Here is a 27185-nt window from a genome sequence, read left to right on the forward strand (position 1 = left end):
AGGTGAGGGGTTGAGTCCCCAGGTATAACCATTGGAAAGGTCACCTGGTCCTGTTGGGTTCCCTTCATTTGGAAAAGGACTCTGCTGTCTGTTTACAGAGTCCTTTTCCAAACAAGAATCCCACTTGGACCCTAGCACTCTTTACTAAACTTCCTTCTGGCCTCCCTATCCACCTCCTGCCCATCTAGCAGAAGGCTAAACTCCTGAGGATGCCATTCAAGGCCTTTCTTCCTCAGCTCAGGCCTTAGCCACCTCTCTGCTCGCCAATCTCGCCTTGCCCCTCCCTAGCACGCACCAAGCCTCACCCCCAGAGGGAGGGGGCGCTCTTGCTCTTGCAGGCCAGGACTGGGGAGAGGGAACAAAGCGTTTTTGGGGAAGCACCCGTACCCTTCAGGCCCAGTTAACTGGTCATGACACGTCCTGAGGGATTTCGGGGGACCCGGGCGGCTTATTTGTGGGCGCCGGGGGCGTGACGCGGTTTGGCTCCGCAACAGGGCCCCTCCCCAGCCACCACCCGCCGCGGCCCCTCCCCTTCAGAAGCGGGGCGAGAGTCTTGGACTCTGATTGGGCAGTGTTGGGGGGGGGCAGTATAGCTCGACCAATGAGCGCCGACCGGGCGCGGCGGCAGGCGGGGGACCGAGCGCTGCCTGGAGCTGCGGCGCCGGCGGTCTGAGCTCCGCGATCCCGGCCCCGGCTAGGCGGGCGGGGCGGGACGCGCGCCGCGGGAGCGAGCCTGGCCGCCCGCCGGGCCTCAGAGACTGGTGCCCCACGGCGGAGGTAGGGGGCGGTGAGAAGGGTACCTGGAGCAGGGAACCGGAATTCGAACACCTGAACGATCGTCTGCTCCCAGCCTGCTGGGGAGAGGGGTGTCTGCAAGGCTGTGACTGTGAGGACAGCTGGGACCTTGCCCATTCAGGGATCCTTGCCCTCTCTCTGCGGAGCTGGGTCTACGGGGTGTCTCGTGGAGCCTGCTTCTATTTAAACCCGCAGCCAGGACCGCATCTAGGTGGGCGCCCTGCCATCCTCGTCCCTCCCCCAGCTCTTGTCTTTAGGACTGCGTCCGCAGCCCGCGCACTGTCTACCCTGCCCCGGTTCTTAGTGGAGGCCGTGTCTATGCCGAGTGGGCCCAGACGCGTGCACCCACGTGTGGATCTCCGCGGAGCGCTCCTCCCACGGCCCTCCCGTGAGTCTTCCTTCCACAGCTGGGGGCGGGGGTGATGAATGGGACGGATGCGGCTTTAGCTGCGCAGTCTTCCCCTGATCGGGGGCGGGGAGGCGAGTGGCGGAGGTTGGCGTTGTGGTTTCTGGGGCCGGGTGGGCACAGGAGTGGTGACTCCGAGGGAGCACACGTGCGCGGGAAGCCGTGTGTGGTGTTTGGAGGCGGGTATGCGTGTGTCACGTGGACACGGGAGTGTGCCTGTGTGTGAGGGGGATGCATTTCAGGATGGAGTGGCGTATGAGGACCAGTCACGCGGACATGGGCGTGCACGTCTTGAGGGTGTTGCAGGAGTGTGCCGAGAGGGTTATGTCACAGGCCACAGATCCTAGGACTGTGCCAAGATGGGTTTCCCCAGGACTGTGCATCTGTCAGGTGGACTCAGAAGTGTGGGAGAAGTATACATCTTATGTCCTTGAGGTTCTCCTGGGAAGAGGCACCTGTGTACCCCATAGCCCTGGGCTCCTTCATTCAGCACATACAGACTGAGCACTGTGTCCTAGGCCCCCACATTTTGGGAACCTTCTGCCTGCTCAGTCTCTCATCCTTAGTCCCCACAGCAGCCAGAGTCATTTTAAACCTCATCCAACTGAGTCATTCCTCTCCTCAAAACCTTTCCTTGGCTTTGGATGCCTGGTGGTGGCTGTCCACAAAGCTCCTCCCCACACCCCTAGCAAGCCCAGAGTCCCAGCCAGGGGAGGGTTTTCTGTTATGTGCTGCATGAATTCCCATTCTCATCCCCTGCTAAAATCCAACTCATTGGCTGGCCAGGTGGTGCACACCTGTACTCTCAGTGGCTGAGGAGGCTGAGGCAGTAGGATTCCAAGTTCAAAGCCAACCTCAGCAACTTAGTGAGGCCCTAAGCAATTTAGGAAGACCCAATCTCCAAAAGGGGGGAGGGGCTGGGAATGTGGCTCAGTAGATAAGTGCTTCTGGGTTCAATCCCTGGTACCAAAAAAAAAAAAAAAAAAAAAAAAAAAAAAAAAAAATCCTCATTGATCAAAAAAGAGTTTCAGCATCATCTCCTCAGGAATTCATCGCTGAGGCTAACACAGTGGACTGTGCCTTCTTTCCAGATCTAGATCCTCATGACATCAGGTACCTATTCACTCCAGCCACATCAGCTTCCTTGCTATTCCTCAAAAAAGCAAGCATTGTCCCATCTCATGGAGTTAGCACTCATTGGTCCCTCTGCATGAAGTGCTCTTCTTGGGTGACCACATTGCTTGCTCCATTACTTCCTCCAGGTGTCTACTCAAGTCCTGCATTGGCAAGGTCTTCCCCAACTGCACTGAATCAGTAGTGTTCCCCAGTCCCTTAGGCTTGATCGCCCTTACTGCTGTAGCTTTCTTTACAGCACATGCCACTTGACATAGCGCATATTAGTTACCCAGTTTCTTATTTATTATATCCTGTCCCTCCTAGAAATTAAACTATGTGCAAGCAGGGACTTTTGTCTTTTTGGTTCACTGCTTTATCTCCCTGCACCTAGCATCGTGCCTAGCACATGTTCAATGAACAGTTATTGCATAAATGAATGACTGGATTTGCAATCCAGGAACCTGTGTTCCCAGCTGTGCCCCAGCCTGAAGCCCTAGTCTAAAGTTAGGTCTCCTGTTCCTCTGTGCCCCAGATTCCAAGTTCCTGGAAGGCCAGGTCTGAAAGAACTATGGCTGTATTTGCATATTAGAAATCCTTCCTTTAGCAACTGGTGTGAAGGATGGAAATGGGATAGAATGGGGATGTGAGCCTGGAAGCACGGAGACCCATGTGGCAGAAGCAGTGAAAGGACAGTTAGAAAGGAGGTCAGAAACTAGACTTTTTTTTTTTTTTAATCTGGACTTTTTAAGGGGTTTAACTTGGTGATTTCACCCAGCCAGCAGTAGAGAGATCAAAAAGTGCTCTCAGAGGAGGCAATGTCTGAGCTGTCCTCCAGGCTGCAAAGGAGAGGGAGGTGTGTTCCTGGCAGAAGGCACAGCTTGTACAAAGGGCTGGCAGCAGAACAATCTGCAGTTTGGGAAGCTTCAAGTTGTGTGGCGCAGCCGGAGTGGAGAGTAGGTGTGAGGTAGTGGAACAAGGATGGGAATGGGGAGCAGATCCCTGTGGTTTTTTGACTTCTGGCCTGGGTCCAGTAACAACTGGAAGGATGTGGTTCTCACCTCTTCAATGGAGACAGGAGGAAGAGCAGGTTTGGGGGAAGATGCTGAGTTGATTCAGGGCCCTGTTGGAGCTGAGCTGCCCAAGAATGAGGAGGGGGAGGAGGCAGCAATATGGAAAGAGAGGCTAGAGTCACAGACCAGGAGTGGAGCGTGAGGAAGGGCAGAGGGAGAAGTGAGGCCTGGAGACTGTCAGTCTCCTGGGGCGAGCCAAGGGGATACCCTAGGTTAGTTGTGATGAGACACAGAGCCCATATTGGTAATTGGGAGCTCCCCAGGGGTAGTGGGAGGGCACATCCTCACAGCAGGCATCCTCAAGCATGACTTGGCACCAGACTTCTGGGCCTTCCTTGAGGGGACTGAGTCATCCCAGGCGGGGGTGGGAACTGCGGAGGGCACCATTGCCAAGGCCATCAGACACTTGTCAGGAACATAAACAGGGCTCCAATGAGGCAGTTCATAGGTACCTTTCGTGTCTGGCCAGGGTGGTTACTACCCACTTGCAACTTTCCCTTCTGGCCAGCCCTATGCTGGGCAGAGCTGCTCATCCTTTGCCTGGGCAGAGGCTAGTCCCATACCTCAGCCTGGCACAGGGGTTCAGAGTATCCTTTCAAAACTCAGAATGATGCTTGATTGGGTACTTGTGCTCACCTGAGGCCAGGCTACTTGAACCCACATGGATGACAGCAGGATCTGTCTACTCTGTTCTCTGTGCCTCTGGTGAGGGACCCAGTTGAATGGGGCACATTCTGAGGAGGTGGCCAGGTCAAGCAGGAATCTGAAACCAGGAGCTTGTATGCTTGGAAGTGGCAGATGGTTAGAGGTCTGGGACACAGCCTGGGAGGAGAAGCCTAAGAGTGTGTATAAGCCAGGCCATTCCTATGTCAGGAGGCTGATGTGGGTTGTACTTTACACATGAGGGCTCTCTTTCAATGGCCTTTAGACGCAGACACATAAGCCCCACATTGCTCAGTCCCAGACCGTTCCTGTTTATAAACCTCACTGACTTCCTTCCATGGCCCTGGTAGTAGGCAGGACGGTGGCCATCTGACTGATTCACATATGAGGAAACTGAGTCTCCAGGAAGCCCAATGTCTTGTCCCAGGCAACACAGGAATTCTTGGCCATAGCACTTGGCCAATGGCTGGGAGGTCCCTCTTGACCATAGAAGCCCTTGCTGGGCCTTGGTCAAAACCTGTCCAGTTTTCTGTTTGCCCACATGGCTGAGTTAGTTAGCTGCTGAGTCAGTTACTACAAAAGTGTCTACTAAGGCCCCAACTTGGGAAGGCCCTTGAGAGACCTCCTGGGTGACCCCTGAGGGAGGATGGGGCTTTGCCTGGGAGACATGGACAAGCCAAGTGGGTTGCTCCAGGCGAGTGGGACAGAACCGATTGGCAAGTCCAGACTTACCTTCTAAGCTGGGCATCCTATGGCCACAGGGGGTGCTGACCCTACCCCCAGTCCTGGGGCCTGTGTACATGTAGACCTAAAGGCACACTGGTACATATGAACACACTTGTATACGCACAGACCACACTGAGAGCTTTTGGTCTCCATGCATATGCACTTCTAAGGGTGGACACTCAGACACAGTGTGCGAGTGTCACAGTCCTGCTTGAATACGTTCTCATGCTCAGACACACTCGCTCACACACACAGCTTTGGACGACAAGCCCTGTCGCCTGGACACGCGGCAGGAACCTCGGGTCTCCCTGGCTGTCTCCCTTGCGACGTGCTTAGTCACCTGAATTTGATCCAGGCTGGAGGGAGGGATGGATGGAGGGTCTGACGTCAGCCCTTACAGCCACCTCCTGCTGCCGCCAGCGCATCCATCTGGGACCCAGCTTGTCCCAGGCAATCAAAATGGCTCACTTCTACAGAGTTTCCTTCTAGGCAAGCTTGTTCTGAGTCCCTAGTGGGTGTCAGCTCCTTTACACCTCATAACCACTTGGGGAGCAGGAACTTGCTGTGCTTCACTTTTCCCATCTGAGAAAAAGGAGAAAGGGAGCTAAAGGAGGGTGGCCTCTGGCAGGATAGCAACCTTAGGGAAATCATATGCAAATTTTGTGGACCAGAGCAGCCTGTCTCATCTCTGGGGCAGGGAAGCAGAGCTCCTAGCCACAGTCCATCCACCTTGTGTGGCCTGGGGCCTGCTGGAGTTCCCTTGCTGAGGCTTTCCCCTCTGTGTAATGGGGCCTGGGCTGTAATGATCACTATGGCAACCATCCATTCAACAAAGCCTTTATCTTGTAGAGCCTGCATTTTGGTGGGAGAGGCTGGGGGATGGGTAGGGGTCACCTGGCCAGGATGGAATCTCCTCTCATCCTTGGTCTCCTCCTTCCTGCAAGCGATCTGGTTTCCAAAGCCTCTGGAGCTCCAGTCCCATCACTCCTGCCTCTCTTACCTCCTCCAGGGAGGCCTCACACCCTCCATCATTTCTCGAGGTCCAGCCTCCACATCTTTTCCTATTGTCAGTCTGGATCTCCTTCCCTCTTCCCTTCTGCATGCCGACATCGGCTCTACCACCTCCAGGCTTCTACTCATTCAACACACTAATGTCAGGCAGAAGAGCTGGACTGTGTCCTTACCCACAGTCTCCCTCCAAGCCTTGCTGAGGAAGGTGTGGTATCAGTACAGACGGGGAGACTGAGGCTTAAAATTTGCAAAGAACTTGTATCTATGGCCCTGTAATAGGGTGACAGGCAGAACTGGAACCCAGTCCAGGCTCCTCCATGTCCAGTACACCCGGTCAGCCCCACCTCCTTGACACCCTTATCAAAGCAAGGAGATGGGAACGTGAAGAGTGAAAGAGAAGCATGACACTCATAAGACCCAAAGACTTAAGTTCTCAAAGTCAGTGTGGGGGACAGAGGAAGTTACCAACAAACAGGAAATACAGAGGGTCAGGATTCTGCTCACTTCCTTTTCCTGAGAAGATATTGAGTCCAGCACAGGAAGGAGAGGGGCATTGGGCTGGGGTGGGGTCCGTATGCATCTTGGGGCAAAGATGAAGTCTGAGTGTGAGAGTCGGGGTTCAACCTGGGGGTAGGGTATGTAGCTTAGATCATGGCAGGAAGTAAGGGATAGGGCTGAGGCTGGAGGTTGACTGGGGCTTGAGCTGGGGCTTCTGTTTCACCTAGCTTGAGGATCCAGGGATTCTGCAGTAGGTCCAGGGTGGGTATGAGACTGGGCCCAGGGAACATCTTGGCTTGAGCGGATGTGGCACACATTTTTGCCACATGAACCAGCTGGAAGGAAAAATCAGAAGAAATATGGAATGACCTTTTAGTGCAATAAAGTCTCACTTGACAGTTACCCAAGTGGCAGCCTCCTCCCCTGACAGAACTTGTCCTGGACTGGAGGCTCTGCTGGGGCAGGGAAGGGAATAACCAGTCTCACTGTATGGTCCTAGAGATGGGAGCGGAAGTGAGAGGCACGAGTTCTAGGGAAGTTTTCCAGGAAGCAGGGAGAGGGTCTAATGGAGGCTGGAACATCAAGGGGGCCTCTTGGAGGAGGTAGCTGGGCCTGCAGCACCAGGGAAGCCTCTGCATCACTAGAGCCCAGCCCAGCTTCCAGGGGCAGGAATGCTCTGCCATCAAGGGGTGGGACTGATGAGTCACTGGACTGCATGCTGGGTGGGGCCCAGCTGCTTTGGACTCTTTCTCAGTGCTGCTGGGCCACTGTTCTACCCGTGTCTGTCTATTCTGACTCCAGAATACCAGGTTCACTGTGCTTCCCTGTGAATCGTGGCAGAAATAACTGTCTATTTGCAGGTGGGGACACTGAGGTCTAGGGGGCTGGCATGCAGCACAGCCAGATGAGGTCCTGGGATTCAGCTAGTAGGAACAGACCTGAGAGTGGGCACTAACAACCCAGGCAAAGAGAGCAGCCAGGGCAAAGGAATAGAGGTGGGACCTTGCAGGGCTGTGGCTGCAGTGGGAGAGAGTCTCGGTCTGGCCTCCTTGTCCATGGCTGGCTTGATATCCAGAAGTGAAGCCTTCTCTACCCTCTCTCTCAGGTTCCCAACAAGGCGACACAGAGGATCCCCTGGACTGAGGCAATGGAGGGCGGCCCAGCCGTGTGTTGCCAGGACCCACGAGCAGAGCTGGTGGAACGAGTAGCAGCCATCGACGTGACCCACTTGGAAGAGACAGATGGAGGCCCAGAGCCTGCCAGGAATGGTGTGGACCCTCCGCTTCGGGCCAGAGCTGCCTCTGTGATCCCTGGCAGTGCTTCTAGACCCCCTCAAGTGCGGCCCAGCCTCTCAGCTAGGAAGTTCTCCCTCCAGGAGCGGCCAGCAGGAAGCAGCCTGGAGGCCCATCCTGGGCCTTATGCCACAGGGCCTGCCAGCCACATCTCCCCTCGAGCCTGGCGGAGGCCCACCATCGAGTCCCACCATGTGGCCATCTCAGACACAGAGGTTGGTGGGGCAGAGCTAGGGACTGTTCATGAGCCCCTACCCCCACCCCGTAGGCCTCCATGAAGGCCCCTTTCTGCCCCATCTTGTACCGCATAGTTAAATGGTCTTAGTTGGCATACCCTTAGAGTCGGAGAGCTCATTTCCTAACAGTATGGCCTCTTCTTACCCAGGGAATCTCCATCTGAGCTAAAGGCCTCCTATGAATCTTACCATCCCACCCCTAGGAAATAGGTCCCTCCCTTGTCCCCTAAGAAGTCCTCTTAGAGATTTAAAAATAGATGATGTGTACCTCCACCCCCTAAGTCTTCTCCAGCTCACTGCCTCCCTCCGTCCCTAATCCTGCCTCTTAGAGTCTGCTCTGACTCAGAAGCTGCCAGCATGCTCCCAGCCTCTGGGCTCCTGCTGGCCCTGTCCTTGCCACTTTTATCTGAAAGTGAACTTGGGTACCGAGCTGACTGCAGATAGCAGAGGCTGAGCTTTTTGTGCCTGAACCAAGGCTGTCTTCTGTCCCCAAGCGCTTTTCCCATATTTCTTGCCTCTGCAGTTTAGACCTTTTCATTTAGCTGCTTCTGGAAGTAGTTGCTCCTGGGTTGGTTTTTTTTTTTTTTTTTTTCACAGTTTGGAATCTCCCAGACCCAGAGTTGAGCAGGAATTGATGCATTATCCCCTCACTCCATAGGGAGCAGAGCATAGCCAGGGCTTCACATCCATGTTTTTAAACGTTATCTGAGGCTTCTCCCTTAGGGTGGCTATGAAACCACCAAGCTTCCCCTGTTGGAACTTGAAATGTTGGTGAGACCTGGGCATTTGGGAATTAGGACCTTGAGGCAGGGCTGGTCCTGAACAGACTCCTGAAGTAGGAGTGGTCTTGGGTCTGGATCAAGCTGTATCTGATACTTGCATCTTTCCCCCCAGGACTGTGTGCAACTGAACCAGTACAAGCTACAGAGTGAGATTGGCAAGGTAGGTCTGAGGGTAGGAGAAGAGCAGCAGATACTTCAGGGTCCTCATCTTGTCACTCTTCTTTTTCCTCTGTGGGTGAGAATGGGAAACAGAGCCTGAATGCTCTAGCTTGAATGTGAAGAAAGTTTTTTATCATCTGTGGGAAATTCCCAAGGGGAGGTGGGAGATGACTTCTGATTCCTGGCTCCCCCAGGGTGCATCATGGATGACTAAGAGAGATTGAGGGAGGCATGGAACTGTGCTGGGCCCTGAGGAGCAGCTCCCACGGCACAGAAGTACCTTCCCTGTCTTTCAGAAATGTGTGCTAAAGAGCCAGCTGGTGCTGGGGATGGAGCTGGGATACAGGGGAGGGGACCAGAGCTATCAGGCTGGCCATTTCCTGTGCTGGTCCTGGGGGAGGTTGCCCTGTCCAAGTGGAGCTGACTTGTTCCTGTCTGCAGGGTGCCTATGGCGTGGTGAGGCTGGCCTACAATGAAAGTGAAGACAGACACTATGTGAGTCTGGGGATAGGAGGGAGGTGTTGGCAAGTTGGCCTAAAAGCCTGGAGGGTAGGGCAGAAGCTGGGGAGATAGAGGATCAGGCTGCCTGGTAAGGGAGTGAGCTCCTTATCCCTCGGGGTGTGCAATTGGAATTAACTCCCTGACTCTCAGGGTGTGCAAACAGAGGCTGGTTTCCTCTGAGGGGAGACTTCCAGAAAGACTTGTTGAGGGAGCAGGGGGGAAGGCCTAGAATCAGATATAGCCACCCTTTTTACCCAGTCTGACACATACCTGAGCCACATGCTCAGTGCCAGTGGCAGATGCCCAGTGTGCCCTTCTCCTCCTCAGTCCACATGTAACCAGCCTCTTCTAGCTCCTAATTGCTGAGTGACACATTTCTGTCCCTCTCTCCTCAGGCAATGAAAGTTCTTTCTAAAAAGAAGTTACTGAAACAATATGGCTTTCCACGTATGTATCTATCTGGTCTGGTCCTTGGGAGCTGCTAGCCCGGGGGCAGAGGAGACCATGGTCCCCAGCTAGTTTCAGTTAGGAGTGGGGACAGTGTGGTTGAAGGCCTGGGGATGGAATATGCTTGGTGGGTTGGGACAAGATCATGGTCATGTGAAAGTCTTGCTTGAGGCTGGTTACAGGGCCAGGGAGAGGCCCAGCTCCTAGAAGTAAGATTTGATTCCTTTTTCTGGTCATAGGTCGCCCTCCCCCACGAGGGTCCCAGGCTGCTCAGGGAGGGCCAGCTAAGCAGCTTCTGCCCCTGGAGCGGGTGTACCAGGAGATTGCTATCCTGAAAAAGCTGGACCATGTGAATGTGGTCAAGCTGATCGAGGTAGGAGGTGGTAGCCAATGGGGAGACCAGCATGCTCTATCTCCTGTGAGTAGCGTCTGGTGGGTGGGGGGAGGTGCTTGGCACAGACCCAGGTCCCACTAAGGGAGCAGGTATGACTGAAGTCTCCGAGGGCAGGCCAGACTTGGGGTGGGGACTCCAGGGAGGCATCAAGGCCCAGCTCTGGCTAGTCAGGGATGTTCTCATTGAGGGTGAGGGATTGCCCCAGAGGCAAAAAGTGAGCCCCTCATCATCTCAAGGAAGAAGGGCTGGTTGCCATGTGGTGGGCCAGGATGGTGGATGGTCAGTGATGGGTGAGACCCCTCTTATCTGGCACCTGTATAGTTCCTGCTGTATGTCTGAAGTGACTTCAGAGCATACTAGGGGTCCTGGGGCTGGCAAGGTCAAAGAGGCCTGAGCTTTCCACCCCATGCCTTCTCAAGCCCTATCCCCATGTCTGTTCCCTCTAACCAGGTCCTGGATGACCCAGCTGAGGACAATCTCTACTTGGGTGAGTGACCCAGCTCACTACCAAAACAGTTCACCTTGGGCTAGTCCTAAGGCCCCTGGTGATGCACATGACCCATGTGAATATACTGACCTCCTGAAGGTAGAAGGAAAACACATTTGTAAGCCCTGGGTTCCCCCAAAATATCTCTAAGCCCCCACTCCCTGCTCCCCACTGATGGGCAAGACAGTGGATCAGATTTGGGTTCTGTACTCAGGTTAAGGCAGGAACTAGTTATGTGGGTTCCCAGGCCCTGTCTAGTAGCTCTGCCTTAGTTTTCTCACCTATAAAATGGGATAATAGGGGCAGGTGTTTAGCTTAGTGGTAGACCACTTGCCTAGCATGTGTGAGACTTGTGTTCAGTCCCCAGCACCACACCCACAAAAAATAATAATAATTTTTCAAAGATGAGATAATGGTGGCATTTACTTCATAGAGTTGAGGTCAAAAGGCAATGAGCTACTATATGCAGAACATACTAATATCCTTAATATTATTATTATTAATGTTAATGTATTAATACCAATGTTATTATTTAAGTTCCTCATGCCTGCTTTAGGACTGGTCTTAGAGGAGTTCTCAAAAAATGGGGCATGGGCTGGGGTTGTGGCTCAGTGGTAGAGTGGTTGTGCCTTGCACATGAGGCCCTGGGTTCGATCCTCAGCCTCATATAAAAATAAATAAATAAAAATAAAGATATTTTGTCCATCTACAACAAAAAAAAATATTTAAAAAAAAATGAGGCAGAGGACCAGTTCAGGAATTAGAGGTCAAGGCTTGAGTCTGCCGTCTACACCCTGCCTGTCTGCTCGGACCATTAGGAATATTTCTGCCACATCTCTGAGCCTCAGTTTCTCCTTCTAAAAGGGGTTCATTTGGGGCTAGGGTTGTGGCTCAGGGGTAGAGCACTCGCCTAGCACGTGCAAGGCACTGGGTTCGATCCTCAGCACCACATAAAAATAAATAAATACATAAAAGGCTTCATTCTGTGGTCCTCACCTGGCATTAAGGATCAGATAAGGCAGTTCCACAGTAGACTCTACTCTCATCCATTTACTTCCTCTGACATCCTGAGACCATGTCCCTTGAGTACACCTGCATGCCTGCCCCACCTCCTACCCTCTGAACAGGGAGGGACTTTGGCATTGCCTGCTTTGCCAGCGCGGTACATCTCACCTTCTTTTCTTTTCTTTCAGTGTTTGACCTCCTGAGAAAGGGGTGAGTTCCCCATCCTGAGCAGGCAGGTCAATTCTAATCCCTTTCCCTTTCCCTCCTTGCATCCCTCAGACCAAGGGTTAGCCACTAGAGGAGAAATCAGAGACCTAGGCCCTGTCTTCAGGAGCTCTGTTCAGAAGTAAATAAGAGATCAGGAGGACCATTCTCAGAAGGCTGGTGGGGGTCACTGAGGCTGGAATAGTAACTGGGTTTTGAATCAGGCCTCAAAAAACTGAAAAAAGATTTGGATGGAAGAGAGGGAGAAGAAAGGAGTGATTTTCAGGCAAAAGCTTACTGTTAGGACTCACTGCAACCTGCATTCAGATCACAAAGGGTTCTTTTAGCTTTATGACAAGCTTGGGAACTGAGCCGGTGGGACTCTATTCCCTTCCATTGATGAGAGGGAAAGCTGAGGGTCAGAGGGTAAATGGCTTGCCTAGGGTCACACAGCAAGTCACTGGTGGAGCATAGGGTTCTAACACATGTCTGCCCTGTTTGACTTCTGGGGTATTTGTAGAATAGCTGACATGGAGTGGTGGGGATGAGGCTGAGTGTACAGGGACCCTTCACTGCCAAGCTGTGGCTTGTGACTCTGTCTGGGGTCCAATTTGGGGAGGGGGTCATGGAGTGGTGTTCCTTTAAGATTCAGGGGCTTTCAACATTTGTACATCGATTCAAACAAAAAATATATGTTTATATTGTTATCCATATCTGTAACTGAAACCAAAGTTTTACAGAACAGTAAATATCTTCATTACATGGGGTACATTCTACTTTGTTAGGGGGGAAAAAAAACTGTCACTGCTAAAGTGATTTCATCACCCTTTATTGGATCTGGATCCAGAAAGACACTGCTTTAAATGGCATCTTTATAGTTCTTTGATTGTAGATAAGTGCTTCTAAGAAGAAATACAGCCAATGGAAATTAAGATAAAACTGATTTGAATTGCAATTGAAAAGGGATATTTGTGTCTGTGTGTTTTTAAATTTTCATTATACGGGAGGAGAAGGTCATAGCTTGGTTCCTAGGGACTGTGCTCCCAGAGGGCCCCCTGGAGGTCGTTAGGGGCCTGAATGGCCAACCTATGTTTCCCTTCCCCTGCCGCAGTTTTTACTCACCCTGATACCGGCTGAACACCCCTCCCTTCTCCTTCCCCACAGGCCAGTCATGGAAGTGCCCTGCGACAAACCCTTTCCGGAGGAGCAAGCTCGCCTCTATCTGCGGGACATCATCCTGGGCCTCGAGTACTGTGAGCGAGGGGCTGCCTGTCGCTGAGACTGGGGCTAGGGGATGCAGAAGGGTACAGAGGGTAGGCTAAGCGGGACCTGAGCCATTCCTGTCCATCAGCACTGATCTGCCAATCAGCTTTAGTGGAGGCGGGGCATCGCTGTATGGGCGGGGCCGAGGCCTTTTTCACTGAGCATGTGCAGGTCTTTAGCGGCTGGTCTTCACCCCTTATGTGTGCGCTGTGGGGTGTTCTGTCTCTATCTTTCCTCTGCTTAGCCTCTCCACGGGGGCCTCAATAGATACAAGGTGGAAGGGATCCATGTCCAGCAGCTTGGGGAAGAGTGTGTCCTAGTATGGGGCTGGTGGGTGGTGGCAGGGTAGATTCAACTTGTGAGGGGCCCTGAGGTGGTGAGAACTCAGGAGGGAAGATGTTAATTTAGGCTGTTTGCCTGGGATTCATTTACTCATTTGCTCATACATTTCACTCACTTCTTTAATTTATGACTACCTATTAAGTGCCAGCTGAGGGCACAGAGAGGACAAAGACCCAGATCTGACTCCAAGGGCCTCACAGCCCCGGAAGGGCAGGGACCTAAGCAGGCAGACAATATAGGTGATGCCTGGCAACGCCAGGCAGAGGCAGGAGGGAGTGGGTCTGTGCTATTGAAGGATGGGGCAAGTTCAATCTGGTTGAAACATCCAGTGGACAGAGGAGGTTGGTTAGTGAACAGTAATTCTGGAAGCAATGTCCAGGCCACACCAAGAGGGCTGGGAGTGCCTCCAGGAGGACTTTCCTGACTTCATTCAGACAGCATGCTGAGGCCCCCAGGGCTCTTAGCAGGGGAGGGGTGTGATGAGATTTGTGAAAGCTCTGTCTGGCAGCTGTGTGGTGGCTGGATTTGAGGGTGAGACACGGCCAGCTGGGCAGGGAGGAGGCTGTTTCTACAGCTCAAGTGACAGATGGTGAGACTTAGATTAGGTCAGTAGCAGTGGGGAGGGATGTGAAGGGGGTAGGGTATGGCTGGTAAGGGGTGGCTGACTGGTCTAATGAGGGGAGGGCCCCCAGACCTAGGGTTCTTGCCCGAGTTGGGGGCCAAGGGTGCTGCCTATCTCTTAAAATCTTGGCTTGGTTTGTTTGGAGCATATTCTCCCTGGGGGAACAGGGTGTGAACCTAGCTGAGGTGTGACTTGCAGTGACAGGAACAGGACTGCCTTTACCCTGCTTGAACCCCCACTGCCCTCAGTCTGTGTACTTGTGGGAAAACTGAGGCACACAGAGGGGCAGTCTTTGCACATAGTCCTAGCAAGGACCTACAGGCATAAGACAGGAAGGGGACATTTTACAGCTAGTATGGTCAGTGGAGGACACAACTCTGCCTGGCCTTGGCTCTGCCCCCTTTCCAGTTTTCAGCCTTTCTCACCAACTGAGGGGCTGTTGTCTGCCATCCCTTTTCTCCTAAAAGCAAACTGATCTCATCTATTTCTTGGTGAAAGCCTGGTCAGGACCCTCTGATTGGAGTGAAGTAGGGTGGTTAGTGCTAGGGCTGGCAGGTAGATGAACAGAGGCACTGGGAGGGCTGAAGACCTGCCATGTGATTCTGGCCTCAAGAAAAGAGAGTCCAGCCAGGCACAGTGGTGCATGCCTATAATCCCAGCAGTTTAGGAGGCTGAGGCAGAAGTATTGAGAGTTCAAAGTCAGCCTCAGCAATTTAGTGAGGCACTAAGCAACTCAGTGAGACCCTGTCTCTAAATAAAATACAAAAAAAGGATTGGGTATCTGGCTCAATGGTTAAATCCCTAAAACAAAAAACCAAAAAAACAAAAAAAGAAAGAAAGAAAAGAAAAGAGAGTCGAGGCTGCCCTGAGAGCACTCCGGGGTCAGAGAGGCTTAGGCTTGATCCTCAGTAAATGGGGCAAGTATAGCAATATAGGTAATGAGATGCTGTCACATGGGGAATACATTTTGAACTTGAGCTCACAGGGATAGCTGATGTGAGGTCTGAGAGAAGGGAGTTAAAGATGGTCCCAAGATTTTTGGCAACAGTAATATGGCTTTAATGGAATGGGAAACACAGGAAAGGGATTGGGGTTTTATGTTTTGTTTGGTGTTGGTGGTAGTGTGGTTTGCAGTGAGAAATCAAGTTCTGAATTAGTGCAATATGTTGACATACATAATGAGCTGTCATGTCTGTTGGATAAAGAGCTTGGAGTTGAAGGCAAGGCTAGTGTTTGAGATAAGACTTTGAGACCACTTTCCATGGTCAAATATCCAGATCCCTGAGCTTCTGTGCTCTCATGGATGTGGGCCGGATTTTTGTGTGCCAGCACACAGTAGGTTATTGATTTGGTGGTTATTGGAGTATGGCACTCCCTCCTTCTGCCCCCAGCCTTCTCCTCTTCCTGTCCCTTCCTCTTTCTTCCCTCCTTATCTTCTCCCTTCTCCAACATCCCGGGCACTCTTGGTCCAATTGAAGGTCTTACTGAGGAGGGAGGCCACAAGTTGATGTGGTGGGATGGGGTCAGAACCTCTTCTTTCCCTCTGGTCATCTCAAATTGAGCCACCCATCCTTTCCTAGCAGGGATGGACAGGAGGCAGGGCAGGCTGCCCATCTTCTAGGCCATTTCTGATTCTGACTTCATCCTTCATCTGGCTTCATTCTGGCTTCACCCTCATCTGAGCCATATTCATCCTGATAATCCCAAGGCCTGGGGTGCCTTTCCTCTGTGAAACTTCATCATTCCAGATCCCATGAGCTGAAACTGTATATCTATAGGACATTACAGTCCCCCAAATCCAACCCTTAATCCTAGGAGTAGGGACATCTTTGACAGGGCTGGGTTGGTGATGGAACTGGGGAAGGGTTTGCATGGGCTTTGGGTTTGTAGACAGTACTCAGTGGGAGGGGTACAGACAGCCTATGGAGAAGTTCTCTTACCCAGTTTCCTCTGACCTCCTCTCCTCAGCAATAGATGCCTTATTGGTCATGGAAAGAGCACTGGACTTGGAGTCCAAAGATTCCTAAGAATCCTGTCCTGGCTCTGCTGCTAATATCCTGGGCTGAGCCTGAGCATCTTCACCTGCATAGTAAAGTAGATGGTCCTCACATGACAAGAGTGTGGGGTTCCACACTGGGATATGCCAGTTGGCCTCCCTGGCTGGGCAGGGCCAGTGAGGCTTCCTGGGCAGGGGCCTCCCAGACCAGCACTCCAGCTGCTTCTCTTTGCAGTGCACTACCAGAAGATCGTCCACAGGGATATCAAGCCATCCAACCTGCTCCTGGGAGATGACGGGCATGTGAAGATTGCCGACTTTGGTGTCAGCAACCAGTTTGAGGGGAATGACGCTCAACTGTCCAGTACGGCGGGGACCCCAGCATTCATGGCCCCTGAAGCCATTTCTGATTCTGGCCAGAGTTTCAGTGGGAAGGTGATTCCCAGGGTCTGGGCCAGGTGGCGATTCAGGTAGAGGAGCAGAACAGCTTGCAGCAGAGCTTGAGGGTGCCAGGGTTCTTGCATCTATAGAGTGACATCCTTGTCTCTTCCTTAGATCCTGACATGTCCCCCAACCTTGACTTCCTCTCATTTTCCAGTAGAATGGTTCCATACCTCCCTTGCAGATATTTACTGCCACTTGCTCTGTGCTGGGTTCTGGGATGGGCTATGGAACAGGCAGAGTCAAAATAGCCCTGCTTCCCAACTTCTGCATGTTGAAAAGGTCAGAAGAACTCAAAAATGGGGGGAAGGTAGAGGCCATGTCCAAATCTTGGCATTGCAGGGACTGAACTGGCCCTCAAAGAACAGGGGGATTTGAGCAAGAGGTGGAGCCCAGAGAATGTTCCAGAGGTCTGAGAGGCATGGGGGTAGGGGCAGGTTTTAGAGTACCTTGTCATTTGGGCCATCTGAGAGAGGTGGTAAGAAAGCTTTTTGAGGGGTTGCTGCAGCCATTGTGTCCCCCTGGGCACTGCCATACTGCAGCTGCCAAAGAGGAGAGGGCTGAGAAAGTTTGGACATGGGTGGAGGCCTCCTGGGCCTCAGAGGTCAGGAATGTAGCATTCCTTTTTTTTTTTTTTCTTTTCTTTTTACTTGGGGAGGAACAAGATATAGCTCAGTGGTAGCATGTGTGATATCCTAAGTCTGATCAAAAGAACCCAAAACAGCTGGGCATGGTAGTGCATGCCTGTAATCCCCAGCAGCTTGGAAGGCTGAGGCAGAAGGATCTTGAGTTCAGAGCTAGCCTCAGCAATTTAGTGAGGCCCTGAGCAACTTAGTGAGACCCTGTCTCAAAATAAAAAAGGGCTGGGGATGTGGCTCAGTGGTTGAGCACCAGTACAAAATCAAACAAAACAAAAAACCAAACCAAAAAAAGAAAAGAAAAACAACCGAGCCAAAGCCTTTTATTCTGATATAATTTTAAATTTATAGAAAGTTAGGACACTGGTGGGGGATATTTTTAGAGGATATTTCCTAAGAGCAAGAATATTTTCTTATAGATCCTTAATGCAATTATCAAAATCAGGAAATTTACCACTGATAAGACTTACATAATTTGTAATATAAATTTCAATTATTATAGTTTATGTTTTGTCAGTTTTCTCCATGTTGACCTTTGGAACTCTTTCTGGTTCCAGATACAATCCAGGGTCATTTGCCTCACTCACTTGTCTTTTCTGTTTCACATCCTCTGGTCTGGAAGTCTTTGCTGGCTCCCTGGCTTTTCCTTGTCATTCCTGACCTTGACTTTTGTATGTGTGTATATGAGGCTGGGGATTGAACCCAGGGCTTTGCACATGCTAGGCAACTGCTCTGTCACTGAGCTACATCCCCAGCTTTCTGACCTTGGCATTTTTGAAGAGAACAAATCTGTTGTTTTGTAAAATTGTAAAATGTTTTGGTTTGCATTTGTCTCATGTTCCCTGAATGGATTCCAGTGAGTCATCTGTGGCAGGGATATGGAGGTAGAGATTTGAGAGCCACTCCTATAAGAGGGAAGGTGGAGTCTGAAGAGGGAAATGAAGAGAGAGCACACAAGAGGATCCAGGGCAGGGGAAGCCCAGTGAGTGCTTGGGAGGAGTGGTAGCAGTGCACAGGGTGGACAGGGCTTTGCTGTGGCAGGGGGTGCATCTGGTGTCAGGAAGGGAGGTGGATGATGGCTTTTCCACTGGATTAGCAGGATATAGAATGACCCCTTGAAGCCAAAGGTAGGGTTTTTTTTTTTTTTTTTGGTACTAGAGACTGAACCCGGGGGCACTCAACCACTGAGCCACATCTGCAGCCCTTTCTGGTATTTTACTTAGAGACAGTGTCTCACTGAGTTGCTTAGTGCTTCACCATTGCTGAGGCTGAGTTTGAACTTGTGACTCTCCTGAGCCACTGGGATTACAGGCGTGCGCCACTGTGCCTGGCACCAGAGCTGGTTTAATGAGTATAAATTAACACAGACTGTTATTTCTGGATGCATCTATGTCATAGGGGCTGCAAATGTGATCTGATCCTATGGATGAAAGAAGCTGTGCACCTGCTGAATTAGAAATACATCTGGTTTGGGCCTGTCCCAAGGAAACTTGGAACATCTGAGTGGCAGCAGCTCTGTTCTGGTCTCCCCTGGGTCCCCTGTGCTCAGTACAGGGCCCAGCATGGAATAAGCATTTGCAGTGTCTGTTCAGTGATTACATGGTGGCGGGAGGAGAGTCCCCACAGGCCCTTTCTATAGCCCAGTGGAGTTGGGTGTGCGGTGGGCAGTGGTACCTATTGGGGTGCTGATGTGAGCATGTTTCTTTCTAGGCCTTGGACGTGTGGGCCACTGGGGTCACACTGTACTGCTTTGTGTATGGGAAGGTGAGTGCTGGGGAGGTTGGCACTGTGGGCTGGGTCTAGGGAGCCAAACTTAGGAACAGATACTGTCCTTCTTTTGTGTCCTTAAGTTTTGATTTTTAAAAAATATTTATTTATTTATATATCTTTTAGTTTTAGGTGGATACATTAGTTTGTTTTTATGTGGTGCTGAGGATCAAACCCAGTGCCTCATGCATGCTAGGCGAGCAGTCTACCCCTGAGCCACCACCCCAGCCCCTTAAGTTTTGATTTTGAAAGAGCCCACCTGGCTCAGAGAAGGCTGAAGGAGAAGAGATTTTTTTTCTGTTTTCCTCTCTTCCCCTTGGGAGAGATCAACGTGAAGGACCCTGGACAGCAGATGTCTGAGGGAGATGTCAGTGGTGCTGTTTCCTCCTTTCTAGCCAGAGTGCTCCCTGTCCCTCTGTCCCTTGATGCCATTCATTATTCATCCATGCATTCACTCAATCGTTTATTCATTCAGTAAATTGCCCTTCACTTCTGTTCTGGATCATACTGGGCCTTGAGGACACCCACCACTCACATGACTTAGATCCCTGCCCACAAGTGCTTCTACTCAGGGGAGCACGGAGGGGCAGAAGGGAATCTCAGTGAACACGTTTCCAAATGCCAGGCCCTGGGAGTGGAGACATTGCTGCAGGTGGTGGTGACCCAGCAGGTATACCCAGCCTTATAGCTCCCTCAGTGACTTGGTTGTTCAGTCTCATTTGTTGAGCCTTTGCTGTGTGCCAGGCCCTAAGCAAGTTAGATGGCATCCTTCCCATGCTAGGGGCTGATCCCTGGCATGGCTCAAGGCCCTGTGCCTGCATCCTGTGTCTGCCTCTCCCCCATACAGTGCCCGTTCATCGACGATTACATCCTGGCCCTGCACAGGAAGATCAAGAATGAGGCCGTGGTGTTTCCTGAGGAGTGAGTTGTCTACCCAGGGGACCATGGGGGTCCCACTCACTCCTGAGAAGGGGTGTCTGAACTTTAGCGAGCTTTTTGCCGTTTGAGGGCCCCAACCCAGCCTGTAGATCTGGAGGTGGGGGGTGCTATTCCCTGGGAGGGGCCCTGAGCAGATGGAGGGGTGGGACCATGGAACTGACAGTGTCTGAGACATCAGGGTCAGATGGCATTGTGTAGAGGGACCACCCAGGCCCAGAGTTGGGCATGGATGACCCCCAGTCATACATTCACACCACTCCTTCACTGTAGATCAGCGGTACCAACCCCACACATGGGTCCCTGGACCCATGGGGAAATCCCACATGGGATGGGCAGTGGTGGTGTTCAAGATGCTTCCCAGTTCCCAGATGGAAAAGTGGAGGCACCTGAGGAGAGTTACTAGTAGGGGTGGGGCTTGAAGCTATTCTTTCCTCTCTACTCCTCTCAGACAGTTCTCCTGGGATCAAAGACCCCAGGGGAACTCAACCACTGAGCCACAGGAGGTCTTTGATCCCAGGAGAACTGTCTGAGAGGCCTCCCTGCTCATCCCTGGGGCTTCTAGTTAAGGCTTATCTGCTGTGGCAGTGGCCTGAGTTCTTGGTGCCTCAATTTTCAGGGTCCTTCTATCATCTGCTCAATTGACTGGCGTGGGACAGAAACTGAAATAGGAAATACCCATAACTTCCAACTCTCTGGCACCCATTTCCTGTATGGTCCCCAACCTCTGTTGTGTCCACCTCTTACCTATCTTTGGGTCCCCATTGCACCTGCACCCCCTGCCTAGTTCAGGCCTCTGCCCCTCTCCCTAGACTTGTCCAGCTCTCTGCTCTCTGTACTCTCCCCAGTCCAGCCTATATGATCAGGCCAGATCTACTCTGATAAAAACACAACAGATCTGACCATATCTCCTGCTTAAAGTTTGCCCAAGTCTTCCCAAAGCCTGCAGGACAGAGGCCATGACCTGGCCATGGCGTTCAAGGGCCTCTAGTTTCTAGGTGCTCATTGGCTGCCATATCACTCTTTCCCTCTGAGCACTAGCCAACTGGATTCAGTATTCCCTCTTTATTCTTTTAATTTCTTGGCTCTTCACCTCTCCCCGCTATATCCCCTACCAGGAATATTCTGTAGTCTAGGAATTTTTAAAGAGATTAAGCATTTAAGACAGCAGAAGGAACCCATCCTAATCCCAAGAGTGGGTTCTTCCTCCCCAGTATTGGAAGGATGGGCGCACCAAGAACATCACTAGCAAAGAAGCCTGGAATTCAGGCCGAGACGGTCCAGGCTGTCTTGAGGCTGAGAATGCCATGCCTCTCCCCCAGTCTCCCATCCATGTCCTCACTTCTCAGTGGTGACATACCCACCTCCTGACCTCCCTGGGCCTCAGTTTCCCCCCTCTGTCAAATGAGAGAGGATCTTCCCTGGCCACCCAGCAGGTAGAGGAAGGATAAGATGGCGAGTGGGAGTGAAGACCCTGGTGTCCCTAAAGTAGCTCTTTTCGGACTATCCTCATTGTCTTTGCCAGCCAGAGGGTGTATGTAGTCCCCCGGGAGCTCTGTTTGTGGTCTCTGCTCCAGAGGAAGACTGCTTCACTTTCAGTTCAGGAAAGGAGATCCACATACTTGTTCTGAAACTCTCCCTTCTGGCCTTGGGGGGCCCTCCTGCTCTTCCCATCTGTGGGTTAGGTGTGTTTTTGATCCCAGGGCAGGGAGGCAGAGGAGAGCAGGAAGTGGTCTTCATCAACAGTCTCTCACCCTCATCTCCTTCCTTCCACTGCTTTAGGCCAGAGGTCAGCGAGGAGCTCAAGGACCTAATTCTGAAGATGCTAGATAAGAATCCCGAAACAAGAATTGGGGTTCCAGACATCAAGGTGGGGGAACAAGAGGTCTTTGGGCTGGGCTGGGTTATAGAAAACAGGCCTCGATTTTCCCTTCTGGAGAGACCCATGCCAGAATATAGGTATATTGGGTTTGAGTTTCAGGATTTGTGGGCTTTGGACCCCTTGTAGGACATTGCTATGGGATGCCTAGAATCATTTGCTGATCCGGTGTCTGCTTGTGGTCCTAACCTTTCCCTCCCTTCTGGCCTCCCCAGTTGCACCCCTGGGTGACCAAGAACGGGAAGGAACCCCTTCCCTCAGAGGAGGAGCACTGCAGTATGGTGGAGGTGACTGAGGAGGAGGTGAAAAACTCAGTGAAGCTCATCCCTAGCTGGACCACAGTGGTAAGAGGGTGAGGGGTGAAGGCTCCCTTGTCCCTTAGAGCCTGAAGAGGGCGTGTCTGTTGCCTGAGACTTATTCTGTGCTTGGCTTTGCGGGGAGAACAGAGGGCTGCCTGGTCAGCCAGCAACAATGTGGAGCCACAGAGGTCACTTTTCTGCTGGGGGCCCATGCAGAAAGAGGTCCTTTTATTCAGGCAGGGAGATAAGGAGGCTTGGTGAGGAGAGTGAATAACAAAGAAATACGCAGGCCTTGCTGAGAGATGCATTCACTGTGACTGGAGGAGGCCTTTCCTTTGTTCCAAACGTTCCTCAAGTTGCCCCGGCATGTCTGGGCACCCGGGGGCTATGTTCCTCACACTGACCTGTGCTCCCCAGATTCTGGTTAAGTCTATGCTGAGGAAACGATCCTTTGGGAACCCCTTTGAGCCCCAAGCACGCAGAGAAGAGCGCTCCATGTCTGCTCCGGGAAACTTACTGATGTAAGTACTGGTGGGCTGAGGTCTTTGGGGGTGCTCCTTGAGGTGACATGGGGGGGAATGAAGCACATCTCCCCACTTGCACTGTAGTGGCACTGCGCAGGTGTCACAGAACCTAGGGACAGCCAGGTTTCAGAATAGGCCCCCATATGCACCTCAGTTCTCCAAACTATTGGGCCAGTCTTACTGCAGTCTGGGCCCAGTATCCTCGCTTACACTGCCAGGAATGATATCTCCCTTGATCCCTCCATGGGGCATGAAGAACCTTCTCTGTGATGGAAGCTTGATGTTATCATGCTTTGCCACTGGGTGCACCTCAGCCCTCTGGCTTCAAATCTGCAGCTCCCTCAGCCCTTGGCATTCTAGAGGTTTGCAGACAATCCTTTGTCCATTTTCCCTTTGTAGAGACTGGGCTATCCATAGAGGGACGTGCACTTCTGCCCACTTTCCCTGGCCCAGGGTGGGTGTTAGCTGCTTTCCTTAGTGGCCTGTGCCACCTGCAGCTGGAGCTTTGTGAGTGCTCACCTAGTTGATCAGTGTGGGCAGGCCAGCTGACAGGGCCAGGAGAGAGGAACCACCATTGCTGAGGGCTCCCTAGTATGAACTATACTTGTGGGTTCACCACCTCCTAGGAGAGGCCAGAAAAAGTTTCCCAAACCTCTGTGACTTTGTCCTCAGTTTTTCCACTGTAATCAAAGTCAGCTTGGGATGCCACTAGGGCCTGCTGGAGTTTGTGCCCAGATCTGCAGAGAACACCAGGAAGGATCCTGGGCTAGAATGCGGTTCTGGGTGTTGGCTACTTCCTCTGGTCTGTGATAGGGGCTGCAGGGCTGACAGGTGCCTTCTGACCTGCTTTGGGCTGAAGGCGCGCTCTCCAGAGAGTGAGTGTGGGGTGTTGTCCAGGTGCCCTGGCTTTCAAGAAGGAGCACTTTGACTTGTGTCCTTCCAAAGATGTGCCCACAAAATGAGGGGTAGAGTCTGAGAGACGCCTGAAATCCAAGCTGTGGTTTTCTCATCTTTTCAATGAGGCTATTGGTTTATGGGAGGGGTTTCTTGCTCATTAGGTCTCAGGGCCCAGATGCTGGCACTGAGCTTAGTGTAGGCGGAATTGTATGGAACTTAACATTCTACACAGAACCACTTCTGAGAGTGGAAGAAGAGGCATAGTTATGCCAGGACAACAGGCGGACTCAGCACTACAACCTGCACACATTTGGTCACTCCAGCTCAGTGCTTGTGGCCTAGTGCCCCCTAGTGGTGGGACAAGCCCACCACAGGTTCAGAGCCCACCTGGCACCCAGGACACATTTGTGCCCTGCAAACTGATTTGCAAAGACTGGGCTCAGTACTTTCCAACCATAAAATTCTACAATTCTGTGACCCCAGTTTAATGTTTTCTGTAGAACCCAAGGATGTTCTACCACTGAACTATATCCTCATCCCTCTTTTATTTTTGAGATAGGGTCTTGCTGAGTTCTGAGGCTAGCCTTGAACTTTTGATTCTCCTGCTTCAGCCTCTCAAGTTGCTGGGATTACAGGCATGTACCACCATGCCTGGCCCAAGTTCAGTTTTTTTTAGTACCTGGGATTGAACTCAGGGGCACTTGACCACTGAGCCACATCCTCAGCCCTATTTTGTGTTTTATTTAGAGACATGGTCTCACTGAGTTGCTTGTGCCTTGATTTTGCTGAGGCTGGCTTTGAACTTGTGATCCTCCTGCCTCAGCCTTCTGAGCTGCTGGGATTACAGGCATGCATCACTGTGCCTGGCTGGCTCAAGTTTAATTTATTTTTTAATATTTATTTTTTAATTGTAGTTGGACACAATACTTTTATTTTATTTATTTTTATGTGGTGCTAAGGATCAAACCCAGGGCCTCTTACATGCTAGGCAAGTGCTCTACTTCTGAGCTACAACCCTAGCCCTCAAGTTTAATTCTGAAAGCAGATTTCATGTTATCAAGTCCTAGCATTTGTTCTTGATAGTATGTGGTTTTTACACTTTGGGATAATTGTTGAAACTTTAGAGTGGAGTTAAATGAGATTGGTCCTTTCACTGGTTATTTTTTAAGAAGAGGTACTGGAGTGGGGGAAATCAGATATAGGAATTCACTGAATATGTAACAGAATCCCAAGACTGATAAGTACTCTGCCCTGTGAAGAAGGCAAAAAAAAAAAAAAAAAAAAATATATATATATATATATATATACACACACACACACACACACACACATACATACACAAATGAAAGCCCTTCTACCCAGGTCTGCTGGGGGCTGATGAAGGTCAATGTGGAAGGCCCTTGACCTGGGTGATATTCCAAGGATGCAGGGAAATCAACTAGTCAGATATAAGAGACTGCAGAGGCCAGACTGAGAAGTTTAGATTGTATCTAAGACAATGGGAGCCACAGAGGGTTGTGTGCTGAGGGTAAGGAGACCAGGAGAGTGACTGCCAGGACAAGGAGGTCCTAGCCGAGCTTGAGTTTGGGGAAGTGGGTGAGGGGGATTGAGAGATTGTGGGATACAAATGCTCGTGTGTGTGTGAGAGTGTTCCTGTGTACCTGTTCTGACTCCTGAGGTCCCTCTGGCCCTGGTGTCCCCTAAACAGGAAAGAAGGGTGTGGTGAAGGGGGCAAAAGCCTGGAGCTCCCTGGTGTTCAAGAAGATGAGGCTGCATCCTGAGTTCCTGCATGTGCCCAGGGCCACCAGGCAGCACGCTCATCCCGCGCCTCCAGAGGCCCACCGCCCTTATGCGACAGCCGCCCCTGCGGGCAGGGGGCTGGGGACTGTGGCCCCTCTCCCGGTCCCCCTCCCCCGTCGTGCTGCATGACCTCCGCGCATGCACGTCCAGGGACAGGATTGGAATGTGTATCATCTGGGATTTGGGGGAGTAGGGGTCCCATGGTGCCTTCCTTCTCGCCCTGGCTCTTCCTGGCCTAACCCATCCTGTGAGGAAGCCAGGGGTCCATGGAACCTCAGAAACCCTACCTGGCTGGTTGGCAAGGCCCAGGGCACGGGGCAGAAGACCAAGATGGCAGGTGGAGGCCTGGCTTACTGCAGCTCAGGGACCTCCCACTAGGGGCTGGGCAGGCCTGGCTCAGCTGTCACATCACACGGAGGGATGCGCCCCCACCACCTTGGGTGGGGGTGCTAGAGCTTTTGTCTACTCCAAATGCAGGTATGGAGGCTCTGACCGCTTCATGTACGCCCAGGCCACACTGGGGAGAGGCAGGTATTGGAGAATTCAAGATTCTTTTTTTTTGTTACCTTTTATTTTTTATTTTAACTTGGGGGCCAGGGGAGTGGCGAAGTTACTGGGGAGCATCTAATGAGCTTTCCCACATCTGTGGGTATGTCCCAGATACCCACCATTATTTGGCAGCCAAGCAGCCTGGACTGACCTTCCTGGATTGTTTTGTACTCAGCACATCTGGAAAATGGACTGAATTGAGTCAAGCTCAGAGCAAAGGCCTGAACCAGGAGCAGCACAGCTTGTCTGCCCACCTCATCCCCTCCCCCACCATGATTCCCCAGAGCCAAGGCTGCAGAAGAGACACCAGGAATGTCATTGGCCAAGGGCCGTGGACTAGCACATGCAGAAATAACTGGAATTCAATCTGATCCTACACTGGCTCATCCAGAACATTCCTACCATGAAGGATAAACCACCTGAATTGGAGGCCTTGCTAGGTGAGGGACCCCATAGGGGTGTGCACTGTGGCAGGCAGCCCCTGTGCCAACTGCCTCACTCCCAGGACAGTCACGGGTGTGCTGTGGACATGCTGTGCTGGAGTAGGCTTCATCTTCTTTCTGGGATCTGATACTGGCTGGCCAGCTTGATGTTTACTGACCAAATGCTCAGAGAGATAGGCTCCTGAAGGGAAATAATGCAGGACTCAGATTCTGCCCCTGAAAATGTGGGCCACGCAAGGAGTTTCAGCCACCTGTATGGGTTTCCTATTGCAAAAGGGCTCATTTGGAGAAGGAGAGGGAGGCTGGGCAGAAGGAGGGCCTGCACCCTGCTGCATCTCTGTGCCTGTGGTGTACGTTGCGCCTCCACGCACATGCATGTGCGTGCCCATCTGCTGCACACAGCACATACACGTCTTGCACCAATACATGCATCTGTAATATAGTTTCTATGTCTATTTAAGGCTAGGAGCTGAATGCAGCCCGTTGTCAATGGGCCCACATTTCTCCCTAGCTCCTCTGCATTAAGGCAGTCAGTGTGACCTGGGGCTTAAAAAAATAATCCTGTACTATCTTTAAGAACACTTTTATAGAGTTAATGGAGGCAAGTTGAAAGTCAATCACTGATCAACAGGTTTTCAAAAAAATTTGGGGGGTCTGTGCTGGCACCTGGAGGGCCAGGGCTTTAGGAAGCTTCATGGGTTGGACCCACCTGTGAAAAAGCTCAGAGGGGGCCCTTCATTGCCCCAGCAGAGTGTGGAGGGAGTGCTCACCTGTTACTGAGGGTTTGGGTTGACATCATTGTTTTCAAATGTAGCACAAATGATGAACAGACTCCGTAAGAGTGTTTTAAAAATTAACTTCCCAGGAAGTGAGTTAAAAATAATAAAAGCCCTTTCTTGAGTTAAAAAAAAAAAAAAAAAGGGCTTTGTTTGTGCATTTTCTGCATCTGGATGTGTTCTTTCTCACCACCTGGACCAGCTGGCTTGGCTTGCTTTTC

The 27185-nt window shown here is 51.6% G+C and overlaps 1 protein-coding gene across 3 annotated transcripts; it reads left to right on the forward strand.

The window, feature by feature from the left end:
* The first annotated feature begins 698 nt into the window (after positions 1-698).
* On the forward strand, positions 699-27095 carry Camkk1 (calcium/calmodulin dependent protein kinase kinase 1). Of its 3 annotated transcripts, none has more exons than XM_027922576.2 (16): positions 699-1183; positions 7391-7792; positions 8708-8755; positions 9196-9249; positions 9651-9702; positions 9942-10075; positions 10547-10583; positions 11777-11798; positions 12957-13045; positions 16251-16450; positions 18805-18858; positions 19709-19782; positions 21580-21667; positions 21892-22020; positions 22393-22496; positions 25105-27095. In XM_027922576.2, the coding sequence occupies exons 2-16, from the start codon at positions 7433-7435 to the stop codon at positions 25175-25177; spliced, it is 1518 nt and encodes a 505-aa protein (XP_027778377.2). In that variant the 5' UTR covers positions 699-1183; positions 7391-7432; the 3' UTR covers positions 25178-27095. The 3 variants fall into 3 exon arrangements, with proteins under 3 accessions (XP_027778377.2, XP_027778378.2, XP_027778379.2); XM_027922577.2 differs by having other exon boundaries at positions 699-1006; XM_027922578.2 differs by lacking the exon at positions 699-1183 and adding an exon at positions 6375-6392.
* The last annotated feature ends 90 nt before the right edge of the window (positions 27096-27185 follow it).

The sequence above is a fragment of the Marmota flaviventris genome, chromosome 17 (genome assembly GCF_047511675.1).
Source record: "Marmota flaviventris isolate mMarFla1 chromosome 17, mMarFla1.hap1, whole genome shotgun sequence".
NCBI lineage: Eukaryota > Metazoa > Chordata > Mammalia > Rodentia > Sciuridae > Marmota > Marmota flaviventris.